Source organism: Rhinatrema bivittatum, chromosome 5 (genome assembly GCF_901001135.1).
Source record: "Rhinatrema bivittatum chromosome 5, aRhiBiv1.1, whole genome shotgun sequence".
Lineage (NCBI taxonomy): Eukaryota > Metazoa > Chordata > Amphibia > Gymnophiona > Rhinatrematidae > Rhinatrema > Rhinatrema bivittatum.
The window spans coordinates 257573175-257592298 of NC_042619.1; the positions used below are offsets into that span (position 1 = coordinate 257573175).

Sequence of the window (19124 nt, forward strand, 5' to 3'; positions counted from 1 at the left end):
GAGCGACTGTCAGCTTTCCCCCTTGTTCTAGTTTAAAAGCTGCTCTATCTCCTTTTCCAGGATGTCCTTCCCATTTTCCATTTCTCCCCTCTCCTTTTTTCTTCCTTTCCTTTCTTACATCTGTTTCTGACATTGATCTTTCCCTTACATCTTTATTCTTGATTTGTCTTCCCTGTCCTCTAATCTCAGACATAACTTTCAACTCTCCTCTTCCCCCTCTAATCTTCCAGTTCTCAGTCTCCCTCTTTTTACCTCTCACCTATCTACCAGCTTTCTATTTCTCACCCCTTCCCATTCCATCCATTTTTCATGCTTCCGCAACCTTTTATTCCTTTTCTGTTTTTCACCTATTCCTTAGTTCCCCATTTCCACCTTCACACCCAACCCTTATCTACCCTTTCTCTGGTTCTCTCAGCTCCAGCTCCCTTCCTTGTCACACATTTCCTCCCTGGCCCCTTTATTCTGTCTCTTGCCACCTACTAAGCTGTCTATTGCTTCTTTTTCACTGCCTTCTTAGCCCCTTTCCCACCCTCTCACACTTTCACAACACCCAACTACTTTTCCACTATCTCTCATACACTGTCCAGTACTCCAGGTCATTCACACCCTCACTCATACCTTCCCTAGCTCATCTAATACACCCTCACTCATACTCACCCAATTGCCAAGTTCCTATTGGCTGCCCAAATGACTGCTCAATCTTTGTCCCTGCATCTCCAAGTCCTTGTTCTGCTATCCTTCCCCCTCCACTTTATCTCAGATTCCCTACCCTTCCAAGTCCCTACATCCCCAGTCACGGAGTTCCTGCTCTTATTCCTGGTCACTGAGTCCCCATTCTTCCCCTGCTCTTCCTCACTTTCTCACCACCCAGTATCTGAGTCATGTTCTTCACCTGCTCTCTCTGCCTAGTCCCTAAGTGACAGCCCTGTTCTCCCTTGCTTTCCCATCCCCAGTCCATTTCTCCACTGCTCTCCTACCCTCCCAGTCAATTCTTCCCCTGATTTCTCCCACATTTTAGTGCCCCAGTCTCTACCTGAACTCTCCCATAGTCCTCATTCCTATCTTGCTTTCCCACACCCAAGTTCCCTAGTCCCAACCTGATCTGTCCCCAGACCTATTTTTTCCCTTCTCTCTCACTTCCCAGGTCCCCAGTCCCAATTCTTCCCTTGTCCTCCTACCCACCAATGCCCCAGTCCCCACCTGATTGCTCCACCAGATCCTATTCTTTCCTGCTCTCTCCCCAGTTCCCCAGTCCCACTCCCTATTGTTTTCCTGCTCTTCCACTCCCAGTGCCCATATGACAGTGTTCAGTCTTCTGCTCTCCTGATCTCCCTTCTACATCTTATCTTCTCACAAATCCAAACATCCTTAGTTTGGCAGGCTCCTTCTACTACACATAACACATCTATTTCTTCTTCTGGCCTGCAGTTGAAATCTAAACTCCATTATTCGAATTACAGGCTCTGTCTCCACAGAGCCCCATGTGGCTCAAAGAACAGCAGTTTGAACTGCAGGGGTATAATGGGGTTTTGCCTTATTTGCCTTGCAATCTGTGTTCTACAAACAAACTAGGAAAATAATAACACTATGTCTTTTGTGAAATAATTAAAAGCTATATTTTCCTGTATATTATATATGTATACAACAAATGCTTATGAGAACACCTGAGAACACAATATATCAGCACATTAAGCAAAAGTAATTTCCCCAACTAATAGGGTATGATTATATAAAAAGCCTAGTGAAAGCTGTCACCTTTCCTGAAAAGGGTGTGTCCTTGCCCCCAGATGGGTGAATCACCCAAGCAAGTTCTCGTTTGGAGACAGATCAGCACTGGAGATCCATATAATCAGTTCTTTCCAGGGAATCGGGCTAGAGTTTGAGGTGATGGGGGTTTTATGCCCCTTGGGATAGGACATGTGCTGTCTGGACTTCTTTGTATAGCCTTTCTTGATATACTGCCAAACTACTAAGAAAAACTTTCTGCATATGTACTCTAAAATGGTGGACTTTTGTCCTTTTGTTCACTGTTTAATCACAATACTGGTTTTAACTTTTATGCATTCTGCCCTGAACAGTTGTCAGTCTGCATATGTACTCTAAAATGGTGGACTTCTTGTCCTTTTGTCCACTGTTTAATCACCATATTTTCTTTAAATCTAATACATTCTGCCCTGAACAGATGCCAGATGTTTCAGCGCACTGCACTAGTTTTTGACGTTGAATCTAGCAGGCTAGAGAAAGGAAGGGCCACTGGAGGAATCTGTGGCGAAAGAAGGGGGGGGGGGAATGTGTGAAGGTGTGCCACGGGGGAATCTTTGAAGGGGGAGAAGGCCAGGAAATGATGTGAAGGGGGCCATGGGCCGCTTCTAGCAGAAGCAGGGTGAGAAGGGAGGGTGACTACTTGTGTGCATGCGGATCTTGTAAGCATGAAGAAAAACTGTTTCTTAGTGAAACAAAACTATAAATAAATAGCTGCGATGGAGATGGTACAGAGAAGGATGATCAAAATGATAAAGCGGATGGATAAAGCGGATGGAACTAAAGAGCTGAGGACTGTTCAGCCTGGAGAAGAGATGGCTGAGGGGGGATATGATAGAGGTGTTTAAAATCATGAGAAGTCTAGAACGGATAAATGTGAATCAGTTATTTACTCCTGCGCATAATAGAAGGACTAGGCGGCACTCCATGAAATTAGCATGTATATTTAAAACTAATCGGAGAAAGTTCTTTTTCACTCAACGCACAATTAAACTCTGGAATTTGTTGCCAGGGGATGTGGTTAGCGCAATTAGTGTAGCTGGGTTTAAGAAAGGTTTGGATACATTCTTGGAGGAGAAGTCCATTATCTAATTTTAATCAAGTTGGCTTAGAAAATAGCCACTGCTATTACTAGCATCAATAGCATGGGGTAGACTTAGTTTTTGGTACTTGCCAGGTACTTATAGTCTGGATCAGCCACTGTTGGAAACAGGATTTATTTTTATTTATTTATTTATTTATTTATTTGTGTTTTTCTATACCGGCATTCACGGAAGTTCGTATCATGTCGGTTTACATAAAACAAGGGGTGAGCAATACATTATAACGTACATAACTAAAACAAAAGAGTATACATTACACATTATAACAAGTTACAATAAAACAGGGGTTATTCTAACTGGGAGTGGAGTAAGAGGAAAGATAAAAGTTTAACAAGAAGTAAAACGTAGTATTGAAAGGTTGGTAGTGTCTGGTTCAGTTTAATAAAAGCTGCTCAGTCTAGTTGCATTTGATGGAAGAGAATTCTTAATGCTGGGCTTCATGGACCCTTGGTCTGACCCAGTATGGTATATTCTTATGACCATATTTTTCTCTCATAAAAAACATAATTATATTCACTAATGCATTCAGTCCCACAAAATGTGAGAGAAAAATACCAAAAATAAAAATTAAAAGTTTCTCACCACAAGTCCATACTTGTAACACTATCAGTTTCTTTGTAATCTCTCTTATTATTCCCTTTCTCTCTGTGGCTGTTTCCAGCCATCTCCCAAGCAGTCCTCTATCCCTTAACTCAGTCTGCAACTTACAAAATACCTTCACTAAAGAAGGAAAGTTACTGTTCTCTCTGTGTATTTGGTCAGATGATGCTTATCAAGAACACCTAAACCCCATCTAACCTCAAGTGCCCCTGGAGCTTTCTTAACCCAGAAGCTTTCCAATTTAAAATAGAAAGGCATATCTTTGTGCTGCTGGAGCATCCATGCTGATTCTGCATCTTCTGCCATCTGTTGCCATCTCCATTCAGGTAGTTGTATGTGGTTAGCCTTTTCTGACTTGCAATGGACATCTTTGATAGAGAAATTGCCATGCTGCGTCAGACCAAGGGTCCATCAAGCCCAGCATCCTGTTTCCAACAGAGGCCAAAACCAGGCCACAAGAACCTGGCAATTACCCAAACACTAAGAAGATCCTATACTACTGATACAATCAATAGCAGTGGAAAATACTGGAAAATTGGGCATCCAAATGGCAGATGAAATTTAATGTGGATAAGTGCAAGGTGATGCATATAGGGAAAAATAACCCATGCTATAATTACACAATGTTGGGTTCCATATTAGGTGCTACAACCCAAGAAAGAGATCTAGGTGTCATAGTGGATAACACATTGAAATCGTCAGTACAGTGTGCTGCGGCAGTCAAAAAAGCAAACAGAATGTTGGGAATTATTAGAAAGGGAATGGTGAATAAAACGGAAAATGTCATAATGCCTCTGTATCGCTCCATGGTGAGACCGCACCTTGAATACTGTGTACAATTCTGGTCGCCGCATCTCAAAAAAGATATAATTGCGATGGAGAAGGTACAGAGAAGGGCTACCAAAATGATAAGGGGAATGGAACAACTCCCCTATGAGGAAAGACTAAAGAGGTTAGGACTTTTCAGCTTGGAGAAGAGACAACTGAGGGGGGATATGATAGAGGTGTTTAAAATCATGAGAGGTCTAGAACGGGTAGATGTGAATCGGTTATTTACTCTTTCGGATAGTAGAAAGACTAGGGGGCACTCCATGAAGTTAGCATAGGGCACATTTAAAACTAATCGGAGAAAGTTCTTTTTTACTCAACGCACAATTAAACTCTGGAATTTGTTGCCAGAGAATGTGGTTCGTGCAGTTAGTATAGATGTGTTTAAAAAAGGATTGGATAAGTTCTTGGAGGAGAAGTCCATTACCTGCTATTAAGTTCACTTAGAGAATAGCCACTGCCATTAGCAATGGTTACATGGAATAGACTTAGTTTTTGGGTACTTGCCAGGTTCTTATGGCCTGGATTGGCCACTGTTGGAAACAGGATGCTGGGCTTGATGGACCCTTGGTCTGACCCAGTATGGCATTTTCTTATGTTCTTATGTTCTATTCCCTAACGGGCGGATTTTAAAAGCCCTGCTCGCGTAAATCCGCCCGGATTTACATGAGCAGGGCCTTGCGCGCCGGTGCGCCTATTTTCCATAGGCCGCCGGCGCGCGCAGAACCCCGGGACTTGCGTAAGTCCCGGGGTTTCTGAAAAGGGGCGTGTCGGGGGCGTGTCGGGGGCGTTGCCGAGTGATGCCGCGTTTGGGGGCGTGGCACGGCGTTTGGGGGGCGGGCCCGGGGCGTGGCGCCGGCCCGGGGGTGTTCCGGGGGCGTAGCCGTGCCCTCCGGAACCGCCCCCGGGTCGGGTCTTGGCGCGCCAGCAGCCCGCTGGCGCGCGTGGATTTACATCTCCCTCCGGGAGGTGTAAATCCATGGATAAAGGTAGGGGGGGGGGGTTAGGCAGAGGAAGGGAGGGGAAGGTGAGGGGAGGGCGAAAGAGAGTTCCCTCCGAGGCCCCTCCGATTTCGGAGCGGCCTCGAAGGGAACGGAGGCACGCTGCGCGCCTTGGCGCGCGCCGGCTGCCCAAAATCGGCAGCCTTGCGCGCGCCGATCCAGGATTTTAGAAGATACGCACGGCTACGCGTGTATCTTATAAAATCCAGCGCCTGCTGCGCAAACAAAAGTACGCGATCGCGCTGTTTTTAAAAATCTACCCCTAAGTAAAATGGATTAATAGCCATTAATGGACTTCTCCTCCAAGAACTTATCCAAACCTTTTTTGAACCCAGCTACACTAACTGCACTAATCACATCCTCTGGCAACAAATTCCAGAGCTTTATTGTGCGTTGAGTGAAAAAGAATTTTCTCCGATTAGTCTTAAATGTGCTACTTGCTAACTTCATGGAATGTCCCCTAGTCCTTCTATTATTCAAAAGTGAAAATAACTGAGTCACATCTACTCGTTCATGACCTCTCATGACTTAAAGACCTCTATCATATCCCCCCTCAGCCGTCTCTTCACCAAACTGAACAGCCCTAATCTCTTCAGCCTTTCCTCATAGGGAAGCTGTTCCATCCCCTTTATCATTTTGGTTGCCCTTCTCTGTACTTTCTCCATCGCAACTATATCTTTTTTGAGATGCGGCGACCAGAATTGTACACAGTATTCAAGGTGTGGTCTCACCATGGAGCGATATAGAGGCATTATGACATTTTCCGTTCTATTAACCATTCCCTTCCTAATAATTCCTAACATTCTATTTGCTTTTTTTGATTGCTGCAGCACACCGAGCCGATGATTTTAAAGTATTATCCACTATGATGCCTAGATCTTTTTCCTGGGTGGTAGCTCCTAATATGGAACCCAACATCGTGTAACTACAGCAATGGTTATTTTTCCCTATATGCAACACCTTGCACGTTTCCACATTAAATTTCATCTGCCATTTGGATGCCCAATCTTCAAGTCTTGCAAGGTCCTCCTGTAATGTATCACAGTCTGCTTGTGATTTAACTACTCTGAATAATTTTGTATCATCCGCAAATTTGATAACCTCACTCGTCGTATTCCTTTCCAGATCATTTATATATATATTGAAAAGCACCTGTCCAAGTACAGATCCCTGAGGCACTCCACTGTTTTACCCTTTTCCACTGAGAAAATTGACCATTTAATCCTACTCTCTGTTTCCTGTCTTTTAACCAGCTTGTAATCCACGAAAGGACATCGCCTCCTATCCCATGACTTTTTAGTTTTCGTAGAAGCCTTTCATGAGGGACTTTGTCAAACGCCTTCTGAAAATCCAAATACACTACTACTGGTTCACCTTTATCTACATGTTTATTAACCCCTTCAAAAAAATGAAGCAGATTTGTTAGGCAAGACTTCCCTTGGGTAAATCCATGTTGACTATGTTCCATTAAATCATGTTTTTCTATATGCTCTACGATTTTGAGCTTGAGAATAGTTTCCACTATTTTTCCCGGCACTGAAGTCAGGCTCACTTGTCTATAGTTACCCGGATCGCCCCTGGAGCCTTTTTTAAATATTGGAGTTACATTGGCCATCCTCCAGTCTTCAGGTACAATGGATGATTTTAATGATAGGTTACAAATTTTAACTAATAGATCAGAAATTTAATTTTTGAGTTTCTTCAGTACCCTAGGATGCATACCATCGGGTCTAGGTGATTTGCTACTCTTTAGTTTGTCAATCTGGCCTATTACATCTTCCAGGTTCACAGTGATTTCGTTCAGTTCGTCTGACTCATCACCCCTGAAAATCATCTCCGGAGCTGGTATTTCCCCAACATCCTTATTAGTAAACACTAGAGATGTGAATCATGTGATCGATCGTCTTAACGATCGATTTCGGCTGGGGGGGAGGGAATGTTATTGTCGCGGTTTTGTTTTTTAAAATATCGTGTAAATCGTAAATCGGGGGAGGGCGGGAAAACCGGCACACTAAAACATCCCTAAAACCCACCCCGACCCTTTAAAATAAATCCCCCACCCTCCCGAACCCCCCCAAAATGCCTTAAATTACCTGGGGTCCAGAGGGAGGGTCCCGGTGTGATATTTTACTCTCGGACCTCTGGTGCGTTGTAGAAATGGCGCCGGCGCCATTTTGTTTTTTTGTCCCCCAACGTCAGGAGCGTAGGAGATCGCTCCCGGACCCCCGCTGGACCCCCAGGGACTTTTGGCCAGCTTGTTGGGGCCTCCTGACCCCCACAAGACTTGCCAAAAGTCCAGCGGGGGTACGGGAACAACCTCCTAAACTTGAATCGTTTTGCCGTACAGCAAAATGGCGCCGAGCATGCCGTACGGTCGGCGCCATTTTGCTGTACGGCAAAACGATTCGAGTTTAGGAGGTCGTTCCCGGACCCCCGCTGGACTTTTGGCAAGTCTTGTGGGGGTCAGGAGGCCCCCCCCCAGCTGGCCAAAAGTCCCTGGGGGTCCAGCGGGGGTCCGGGAGCGATCTCCTGGACGTGTGACGTCGGGAGCTAGGAATCAAAATGGCGCCAGCGCTACCTTTGCCCTGTCACATGATAAGGGCAAAGGGCCACCGGCGCCATTTCTCTTCACAGCAGCCGTGGGCAGAGAGCGGGACATCGCGCCGGGATCATCGCGCCGGGACCCCAGGTCATTTAAAACATTTTGGGGGGGTTCGGGAGGGTGGGGGTTTGTTTTAAAGGTTTGGGGTGGGTGTTAGGGTTTTTTTGGTGTACCGGTTTTCCCACCCCCTATTTAACGATACAATACAAATGCCCTGATGATAAATCATGGGCATTTGTATTGTATCGTGCACTCTAACGATTTTGGACGATTTTTAAATTATCTGACGATAATTTAATCGTTCAAAAACGATTCACATCCCTAGTAAACACGGAGGCAAATAATTCATTTAGTCTTTCTGCAATGACCTTATCTTCCCTAAGAGCCCCTTTAACCCCTCTGTCATCTAATGGTCCAACCGACTCCCTCACAGGTTTCTTGCTTTGGATATATTTTAAAAAGTTTTTATTATGAGTTTTTGCTTCTGTGGCCAATTTCATTTCAAATTCTCTCTTTGCCTGTCTTATCAATGTTTTACACTTAGCTTGACAATGCTTATGTTTTATCTTATTTTCTTCAGATGGATCCTTCTTCCAATTTTTGAAGGGTGTTTTTTTGGCTAAAATAGCCTCTTTCACCTCACCTTTTAACCATGACGGCAATCGTTTTGCCTTCCTTCCACCTTTCTTAATGCGTGGAATACATATGGACTGCGCCTCTAGGATTGTATTTTTAAACAATGTCCATGCCGGTTGAACACTTAACCTTTGCAGCTGCACCTTTCAGTTTTTTCTAACTATTTTCCTCATTTTATCAAAGTTTCCCTTTTTAAAATTTAGTGTTAGAGCTGCAGATTTATTTATTGTCACCCTTCCAGTTATTAGTTTAAATTTGATCATGTTATGATCACTGTTGCCAAGTGGCCCCACCACCGTTACTTCTCTCACCAAATCTTGCGTTCCACTAAGAATTAAATCTAAAATAGCTCCCTCTCTTGTTGGTTCCTGAACCAATTGCTCCATGAAGCAATCATTTATTACATCCAGGAACTTTATGTCTCTAGCAAGTCCTGATGTTACATTTACCCAGTCAATATTGGGGTAATTGAAATTTCCCATTATTATTGCACTGCCAAATTGGTTTGCTTCCCTGATTTCTCTTAGCATTTCATCATCTGTCTGACCATTTTGTCCAGGTGGGTGGTAGTATACTCCTATCACTATACTCTTACCCAACGCACATGGGATTTCTACCCATATAGATTCTACTGAGCATTTAGTCTAGTGTATGATCTTTATCCTGTTGGACTCTATACCCTCCCGGACATAAAGTGCCACACCCCCACCAAGTTGATCCTCCCTATCATTGCGATATAATTTGTACCCTGATATAGCACTGTCCCATTGGTTATCCTCCTTCCACCAAGTCTCTGTGATGCCAATTATGTCAATCTCATCATTTGCTGCTATATACTCTAACTCTCCCATCTTACTTCTTAGACTTCTGGCATTGGCATACAGACATTTCAAAGTGTGGTTTTTGCTTGTTTAACAACCTGCTTTTCAGTTGTTTGGGATAATTCGGAACTCATTAGCTTTGGTGATTTTTTACATATAGGCATATGAACTATGTTTGCATTTAATGGAACCTCTCTATTGGGGATGCCCTAACTCTCCTGTTTCATTAGTATCCTTCAAGGATACATTTCTCCGAACCATGCACTGCTGAGTGACTGTTGGCTTTCCCCCTTGTTCTAGTTTAAAAGCTGCTCTATCACCTTTTTGAAAGTTAGTGCCAGCAGCTTGGTTCCACTCTAGTTAAGGTGGAGCCCATCTTCACTCTTCCATCTGCCTGATGGCCTGGATGTTGAACATGGAGATCTTACAAGGCTTAACTCTTACATCTGATATACAACAAATTATAATAGCAGCGAGAAAGCCATCAACAAGAAGAAACTATTCCTTCAAATGGAAGAGATATGCCAAATGGTGTCAAACTCAAAATGTTTCTCCATTTTCCTCGACACCTACAGAAATCCTCACTTATTTGTTTCACCTCTCCAAAGCAGGCTTACCTACTTCATCGATAAGAGTACACCTCAGCACTATAACGGCGTATCATGAGAGACATAATGACTCCTCGATAGTCTCACACCCTCTAATATCTCGTTTCATAAAAGGACTATTTAATCTTCATCCTCCAATCCGGAAACCCCCAGTTCCCTGGGATCTGAACGTAATCCTTTTTGAACCACTGCAGGAAAGTAGTTTTCCTATTAGGAATAACTTCAGCCTGAAGAGAAAGTGACTACAGGCCTTAGTTCATTTCTCACCTTACTAGAATGTTACCATGACGAGTAGTTCTCTGGACTCATCCTAAGTTCCTTCCCAAGGTGGTGTCAGCTTTTCATTTAATCAGGACATTACACTTCCAATATTCTTTTGCAGGCCTCATGCCAACAGGAGAGAATCTGTGCTCCATACGTTAGACTGCAAAAGAGCATTTTCCTACTATAAACAAAGAACTCAGCCTCACCGCAAATCTTCTCAATTGTTTGTATCATTTAACCCAAACTCATTAGGGATGGCAGTTTTCAAAATTCTGTCATACTTCAACACGGATTCCCTTATCAGATTGTCAAGCAGAAGGGGGCTAAGAAACTTTATCCTCTCTCTTTCACACACACACACACACACACACTTAAACACTTCCTTTGTCATACACACACCAATGTTCTCATACGCTCCCTCTCATATACCCAGGCTCTCTTTCCCTCACTCCCTCATGCACACTGGCTCTCATGCATGCTCTCACTCACACTCATACATGCAAACAGGCTCTCACATGCAGTCACACATGCATATAGCTCTCACACATACCCATTCTTTCTCACACGCACTCACATATGCATACAGGCTCTCATATACTTTCTCTCTCACATGAATTCACAAATGCATACTGTTGCGGAATTGGACCCTTAAGCTGTGGTGGAGTTGGCACAACATGCAGGGAAGAGCCTTGCACGTCCTCACCATCAGCAGGCAGAGCTAGCTGGAGCAGAAGCCCAACTAGAGCTTCACCAATACCATTCCATGTTCCCCTTAGGTTGAGCCCATGGGTGCCAGGGCTGGCTGGACTTAGGCGAGGCCTCTGTGGAGGTGAAGATTCGTTGCATAAGAGATGTTGCAGGCCAGCATGGAGAAGAAGCGGAAGAGAAATGAAGGGAGGACTCACCATGAACTCAGAAGATAAATCAAACTGCCAAGGAACTGGGAACAGGACACACAGCGGAAGCAGGAACCAGGAAGCAAGGATCGGGAACCAGGAATCAGGAATGCAGAGGCAAAGTACTACTTCAACAGAGTTGACCTATTGGTGAGGCACTGGAGGTGTGCCTGGAGGAGAAGTGATGTCTCTGGAAGTGTCCTCAGGCTGTTCCCTCCCCTAGCCCGTTAAGTGAGAGGAAATCGGGGGTGGGCAAGTTCCTTAGGAGCAACTCAGGAGGGTAGCAATATGCCAAGAAAGTTGGGCCCGGCATCTGGCCATGTTGGGTTGCAGCAGCACAGTGAACGGCCATATCAAGGAAAAAGGGGCCAGGCCTGGCACTGGGAGTGTAGGTGAGTGCAGCAGTCAGCAGTTTTGCCGTGCGGGCCGCCATGTGTAACATATACAGACTCCCATACGCACTCACTCATGCTTACATGCTCTCACACACACTTACACATGCAATCAGGCTGTTAAGCACATCTTTTCTCTCACACGCATTCACATGTGCAAACAGACCCTCACATGCACTCCTCCTCTCTCACACATACATACACATGCTCTCTCAAACATCAACTTTACAGACCCCTGCACTCAGGCTCCTGCTTACTTTTATTCACATACACAAGCTATCACTTACTCTCACAAACACTCAGGACTCCCTGGGTCTATTCTTCTAGCCATGGCCATGACCCTCTTTAAGCATTGGTGGGCCTAGTATTCCAAACATGGGGGGATGGGCTCTGATGTGGACAACGCCCCTAATGAGACCCTACCATACCTCACAATCCGCTATAGGCACTTAGGCAAAGTGAGGCAGCCACCGTAGGAGAACTTTTGGAGGACACTTTTTGCTGCTCCCCAGATTTTGCTGCCTGAGGTGGCTGATTCAACTTGCCTCATTTTAGAACCGCCCCTGTATATGTTAGAAAAGTATACAAAAGTAAGAGAAAAAAGAAAATGAGATGGTTCTCAAAGGAAGTGGCTGAAAAAATAAAAGGCAAAAAGAAAGCATTCAAGAAGTATAACAGGATCCCAAAAGAGAAACTAGGCAAGAATAGCTTGTGAAGCTGAGAGAGATGAGAAATCAGGAAAGCAAAAGGTCAAGAAGAAGAAAGGATTGCCAAAGAGGTAAAGTGAGGTGTCAAAACATTTTTCAGATATATCAGAGAAAGAAGGGAGGCCCAAGTGGTATAGTGAAAGTGAAAGATGACAAAAAGGAATGTGTGGAGAGAGATGAAGAAAAGGTAGAAATATAAAAAAAAAAAAAAAAAATTCTGTTTGGTATTCACTAAAGAATATCCTGGAGAAGGACCGTTGGTTGAGAAGACCATAGATGGGGGCGGGGTAGACAAAACTCAGTTTACAGAAGAGAATATATAGGAAGAGCTAGGAAAGCTGAAAGTGGAGAAGGCCATGGGGGCCTGATGAGATATATCCCAAGGAGCTCAGAGATGTGCTGCTCGATCCGCTGAAAGACCTGTTCAATAAATCTCTGGAAATGGGAGTGGTGCTGCAGGACTGTAGAAGAGTGGAGGTGGTCCCGCTGCACAAGACTGGTAGCAGAGAGGAGGCTGGAAACAATAGGCCAGTTAACCTCACCTCGGTGGTTTGAAAATAAAATGAGACTCTGCTGAAGAACATAAGAACATAAGAAAATGCCATACTTGGGGTCAAGACCAAGGGTCCATCAAGCCAGCATCCTGTTTCCAACAGTGGCCAATCCAGGCCATAAGAACCTGGCAAGTACCCCAAAAACTAAGTCTATTCCATGTAACCATTGCTAATGGCAGTGGCTATTCTCTAAGTGAACTTAATAGCAGGTAATGGACTTCTCCTCCAAGAACTTATCCAATCCTTTTTTAAACACAGCTATATTAACTGCACTAACCACATCCTCCGGCAACAAATTCCAGAGTCTAATTGTACGTTGAGTAAAAAAAGAACTTTCTCTGATTAGTTTTAAATAAATGTGCCCCATGCTAACTTCATGGAGTGCCCCCTAGTCTTTCTACTATCCGAAAGAGTAAATAACCGATTCACATCTACCCGTTCTAGACCTCTCAAGATTTTAAACACCTCTATCATATCCCCCCTCAGTCGTCTCTTCTCCAAGCTGAAAAAGTCCTAACCTCTTTAGTCTTTCCTCATAGGAGAGGTTGTTCCATTCCCCTTTATCATTTTGGTAGCCCTTCTCTGTACCTTCTCCATCGCAATTATATCTTTTTGAGATGCGGCGACCAGAATTGTAACACAGTATTCAAGGTGGCGGTCTCACCACCATGGAGCGATACAGAGGCATTATGACATTTTCCGTTTTATTCACCATTCCTTTCTAATAATTCCCCACATTCTGTTTGCTTTTTGACTGCCGCAGCACACACTGAACCGACAATTTCAATGTGTTATCCACTATGCGCCTAGATCTCTTTCTTGGGTTGTAGCACCTAATATGGAACCCAACATTGTGTAATTATAGCATGGGCTATTTTTCCCTATATCATTATAGTGACCTATGTACAAACTGGAGGGATTGCTGGACCTGAGGCAGCATGATTCACCAGGGGAAGGTCCTGTTAGACAAATCTAATTGACTCTTTGAATAACTAGAGGTTGTATCAAGGAACAGTACTCGATGTACTTGGATTTTAGCACAGCTTTGATACAGTCCTGCACAGGAAGCTTGTGAATAAAATGAGAAACTTGGAAGTGGGGCACAAAGGTGGTAGAGTGTATTACAAACTGGTTGGCTGACAGGAGACAGCATGTAATAGTAACGGAACCTACACTGACGATAGAACAGTGTTAAATGGAGTGTCACAGGGTTCTGATTTGGGTCTAGTTTTGTTTAATATCCTTGTGAGTGACATTGCAGAAGACATAGAAGGTAAAGTTTGCCTATTTGCAGATGATACTAAGATCTACAACAGAGTGGACACACCTGAAGGAGCAGAGAGAAGAGAAGTGAAGAGAGAAAGAAAAGTGATTTAGGAAAGCTTGAAGAGTGGTCAAAGACTTGGCAACTGGGATTCAATGCCAAAAAATGCAGTGTCATACATTTGGAGGTGCAGTAATCCAAAAGAAACTGTATGAGAAGGGTGAAGAAAGACTAATTTGCATGGACTAAGAGAGGAACCTTGGGATGATAGTACTGACTGGTGATTTGAATGTGGTGAAGCAGTGGGACATAAGAACATGCCATACTGGGTCCAGAACAAGGGTCCATCAAGCCCAGCATCCTGTTTCCAACAGTGGCCAATCCAGGCCATAAGAACCTGGCAAGTACCCAAAACCTAAGTCTATCCATGTTACCGTTGCTAATAATAGCAGTGGCTATTTTCTAAGTCAACTTAATTAATAGCAGGTAATGGACTTCTCCTCCAAGAACTTATCCAATCCTTTTTTAAACACAGCTATACTAACCTGCACTAACCACATCCTCTGGCAACAAATTCTAGAGTTTAATTGTGCATTGAGTGAATGTGCCACAAACGCTAACTTCATATGGAGTGCCCCCTAGTCTTGCTATTATCAGAAAGAGTAAATAACCAATTCACATCTACCTGTTCTAGACCTCTCATGATTTTAAACACCTCTATCATATCCCCTCCCCCGCAACCATCTCTTCTCCAAGCTGAAAATTCCTAACCTCTTTAGTCTTTCCTCATAGGGGAGCTGTTCCATCCCCTTATCATTTTGGTAAGCCCTTCTCTATACCTTCTCCATCGCATTATATCTTTTTTTGAGATGTGGCAACCAGAATTGTACACAGTATTCAAGGTGCGGTCTCAACAAGGTGAGAGGTAAAGCCAGAAGAATGCTGGGCTGCATAGAGAGAGGAATAACCAATAAGAAAAAGGAGATGATAATGCTCTAGTACAGGTCCTTGTGAGGTCTCACTTGGAGTACTGTGTTCAGATTCTGGAGACTGTATCCCAAAAAGGATAGACAGGTCAGAGAAGGGTGACCAAAATTTTATGGCTCTGTAATCGGAAGACTTATGAGAGAGGCTGGGGATCTGAATATGTTATGTTCTGGAAGAGAGGAGGTGCAGGGGAGACATGATACAGACCTTCAGATACCTGAAAGGTTTTAGTGATGCATGATCCTCAAACCTATTCCATTGGAAAACAAACCAGCGGACACAATATGAAATTCTAGGGGAGATGACTCAGAACCTACATCAGGAAATATTTCTTCACGGAGAAGATGGTGGATACCTGGAATTCCCTGCCAGAAGAAGTGGTGACGATGAAAACAGTAGACTGATTCAAAAAGGCATGGGATAAACACTGTGGATTCCTAAAGCCTGGAGGTGGAATGAAGGAAAGGGGGCATGGAGGTAACTTGCAAGGAGCGGCAACTACTACCCCTAACAGAAGGCATGAGGATTACTACCAATTAGCTTATGTGATTTTGAAGCAACTGAAACATCACTCTCCATGCTCAGGGAGTGGGGTGGGGAGGGAAAATTGAATTCATATGACAGCCACTGCTGAGCCCTTACTTTTACAGTCTGGGGTACTGATACACAGACAATAGGGAAAAGCACAAGACTGCTTCTATGGCCAAGTCCAAAAGGAAAGCATGTTCAAACAGCAATGACTGAATTATCAAGACGTCTGCTTACCCTGTAAAAATGTTGCTAGCAGTAATTTTATTATGAGTTTTGACAGTTGCCTGGTTTTGATTATTAATATTACTACCATTAACATAAGACTTGGGGGTAACCTGCACAGAGCAGCAGTAGTTATTCACCTTAACATAAGGCTTGGGTAACAACATGGAGTGGGAGTTACTACCATAAGAAACTTGCTGGGCAGACCAGATGGTCTTTTTATGCTGTCATTACTATGTTACTATGGCTCACTCACTTTCACACATACTCTCTTACTCACACAGGCTCAGGGCTTCCCCCTCTCTTCTATGCCTCTTCGTCAAGCTGGCAGGTCATGGTTCTCTCTTCTTTGGCCACTGCAGCAGCCTGCTGGGACTCGTCTTCAGCTGCCAACAGGATGGGCTCCATTGACGGCCGCTGGGTCATGGGGGTCTCTCTTCTTCAGCCGCCACAGGATGGGCTTTGTAGCTGCCTGCCAGATCACACGTCGTCTTCATGGCATGGGCTGATGAAACGTCATCTCCTTCTGCCGCAGGGTCGATCTCACACTCATGGCTGTGAGATTGGCCCTGTGAAAGTAGGAGAAGACTTCACTTAAATGCAACTCCTGCTGCTGGCTGTAGGGGCAAAGAACTGGATTGTGTGGTTGAGTGTTACATCGACTCAGGCAGGGGTTTGTTTTATCCCTGCCTGACTTGTTAAAAAAAAACCAAAATGGGAAAATAAATAAATAAAAGGAAATTGATTAGGGCTGGGAATCCACTGAATCCCTTGAAAGCCCTGACTGTATGCCACTGAATGGGCCCAAACTATATAGGAGAAAAGTGAAGAACTTATCCTGAGAGAAGTCCGTTTTGATTTTTGATAGGCCCAGAATGGGAGCCCTGTGCTATATATGGTTTATTCTTCTACATTCAGAAGATCCAAGCACAGGTCCAGGATGACCCTAGTCCAAGGTAAGGGCAGTAGGCTCCCTTTTCCCTCTTCCCACATCAGACTTCTCTCGACATCACATCCATTTAATGACTATACCCTGCCCCACCCCTTTTTGATGCCCTGAAGAGCTGAACACAGCTATTTCCCTGGTAACCATATGCTGTTATTCTCTTTCCTTACAGCAATTCCATTAAGTTGACAAGCATGGTGGCCGTCTTCCTCAGCGTGTGGTTAACAGCTGCAGGGTTCATCCACCTGGTATGTGATGTTTCACCACAGCCTCTTGTTTGTAAGTAATAAGTTAGTGGTCATATTTTGCTTCTGTCTTTCTGTAGTTCATTCTTTGACCCCGAGAATGTCACATCTGTGGGATAAAAGGAGAAAGCCTGCTGGTGGAGACATTCTTGGTTACCATTTCAAAGTGTCCCAGGTCACACACTCATGAATTGTTTGGGTCTCATCTGCTCTGCTTACTAGTTAAATTACCTCTTATTTAGACAAGGGGCCATAGAAAATGAGTCATTTAATTGGCTATGAGGGTTTGCTTTTCTCTTTTGAGGAAAGGCTAAACAGGGTAGGGCTCTTCAGTCCAGGGACAAGACAGCAGACAGGAGATAGGATAGAGGTCTTATTTATTTAGATTTTTATATTCTGCTTTTCAGCACTTCAAAGTGGATTACATTTAGGTACACTAGGTATTTCCCTATCCCCAGAGGGCTTTCAATCTTAAGGGCCTCATTTACTAAGCATTTTTTTTCCCATAGACACAGAATGAGAGAAAAACCTTAGTAAATCAGGCCCTATGTTTGTACCTGAGGCAACAGAGGGTAAAGTGACTTAAAATTATGAATGAGGCAGATAAACAGGGAATGGCTATTTACAATTTTCTACAGGACTAGGATTAGAGGGCACTCCATGAATCTAATAGGTAGTACATTTAAAACAAATCAGATAAAGTCTTTTTTCATGCAGCACACAAACTGTGGAATTTGTTGCCAGAGATGTGGTGAAAGCAGTTAGCATGGCTGGGTTTAAAGAGTTTACCATTACCTGAAGAAAAGTCCATAAAGCAATATTATCAATATAAATGTGAGAAAAACCAATGCTTACACCTGGTTATAGGTAAGAAGGATTGGACTTATGTCCAGCAGAAAGCCTGTGAGGGAGTCAGTTGGACCATTAGATGATCAAGGGGTTAAAGGGGCACTTAGAGAAGATAAGGCCATCGCGGAAAGATTAAATGATTTCTTTTCTTCGGTGTTTACTGAAGAGGATGTTGGGGAGGTACCCGTACTGGAGTAGGTTTTCATGGGTAATGATTCAGATGGACTGAACCAAATCACGGTGAACCTAGAAGATGTGGTAGACCTGATTGACAAACTTAAGAGTAGTAAATCACCTGGACCAGATGGTATACATCCCAGAGTTCTGCAGGAACTAAAAAATGAAATGTCAGACCTATTAGTAAAAATGTGTAACTTATCATTAAAATCATCCATTGTACCTGAAGACTGGAGGATAGCTAATGTAACCCCCATATTTAAAAAGGGCTCCAGGGGTGATCCGGGAAACTACAAACCGGTTAGCCTGACTTCAGTGCCAGGAAAAATAGTGGAAATTGTTCTAAACATCAAAATCACAGAACATATAGAAAGACATGGTTTAATGGAACAAAGTCAGCATGGCTTTTCCCAAGGCAAGTCTTGCCTCACAAATCTGCTTCACTTTTTTTGAAGGAGTTAATAAACATGTGGATAAAGGTGAACCGGTAGATGTAGTATACTTGGATTTTCAGAAGGCGTTTGACAAAGTTCCTCATGAGAGGCTTCTAGGAAAAGTAAAAAGTCATGGGATAGGTGGCGATGTCCTTTCGTGGATTGCAAATTGGCTAAAAGACAGGAAACAGAGTAGGATTAAATGGACAATTTTCTCAGTGGAAGGGAGTGGGCAGTGCAGTGCCTCAGGGATCTGTATTGGGACCCTTACTTTTCAATATATTTATAAATGAGCTGGAAAGAAATACGACGAGTGAGATAATCAAATTTGCAGATGATACAAAATTGTTCAGAGTAGTTAAATCACAAGCAGATTGTGATAAATTGCAGGAAGACCTTGTGAGACTGGAAAATTGGGCATCCAAATGGCAGATGAAATTTAATGTGGACAAGTGCAAGGTGTTGCATATAGGGAAAAATAACCCATGCTATAGTTACACAATGTTAAGTTCCATATTAGGTACTACTAACCAAGAAAGAGATCTAGACGTCATAGTGGATAACACATTGAAATCGTCAGTTCAGTGTGCTGCGGCAGTCAAAAAAGCAAACAGAATGTTGGGAATTATTAGAAAGGGAATGGTGAATAAAACGGAAAATGTCATAATGCCTCTGTATCGCTCCATGGTGAGACCG

The 19124-nt window shown here is 43.6% G+C and overlaps 1 protein-coding gene across 1 annotated transcript in view; it reads left to right on the top strand.

The window, feature by feature from the left end:
* The window catches only part of LOC115092424 (calcium-activated potassium channel subunit alpha-1-like), a 315025-nt gene that overhangs the window by 82600 nt on the left and 213301 nt on the right, over window positions 1-19124 (top strand). The window contains exon 7 of the mRNA XM_029603258.1: window positions 16896-16971. Coding sequence (XP_029459118.1) covers window positions 16896-16971 — 76 coding nt within the window. The remainder of the gene's footprint in view (window positions 1-16895; window positions 16972-19124) is intronic.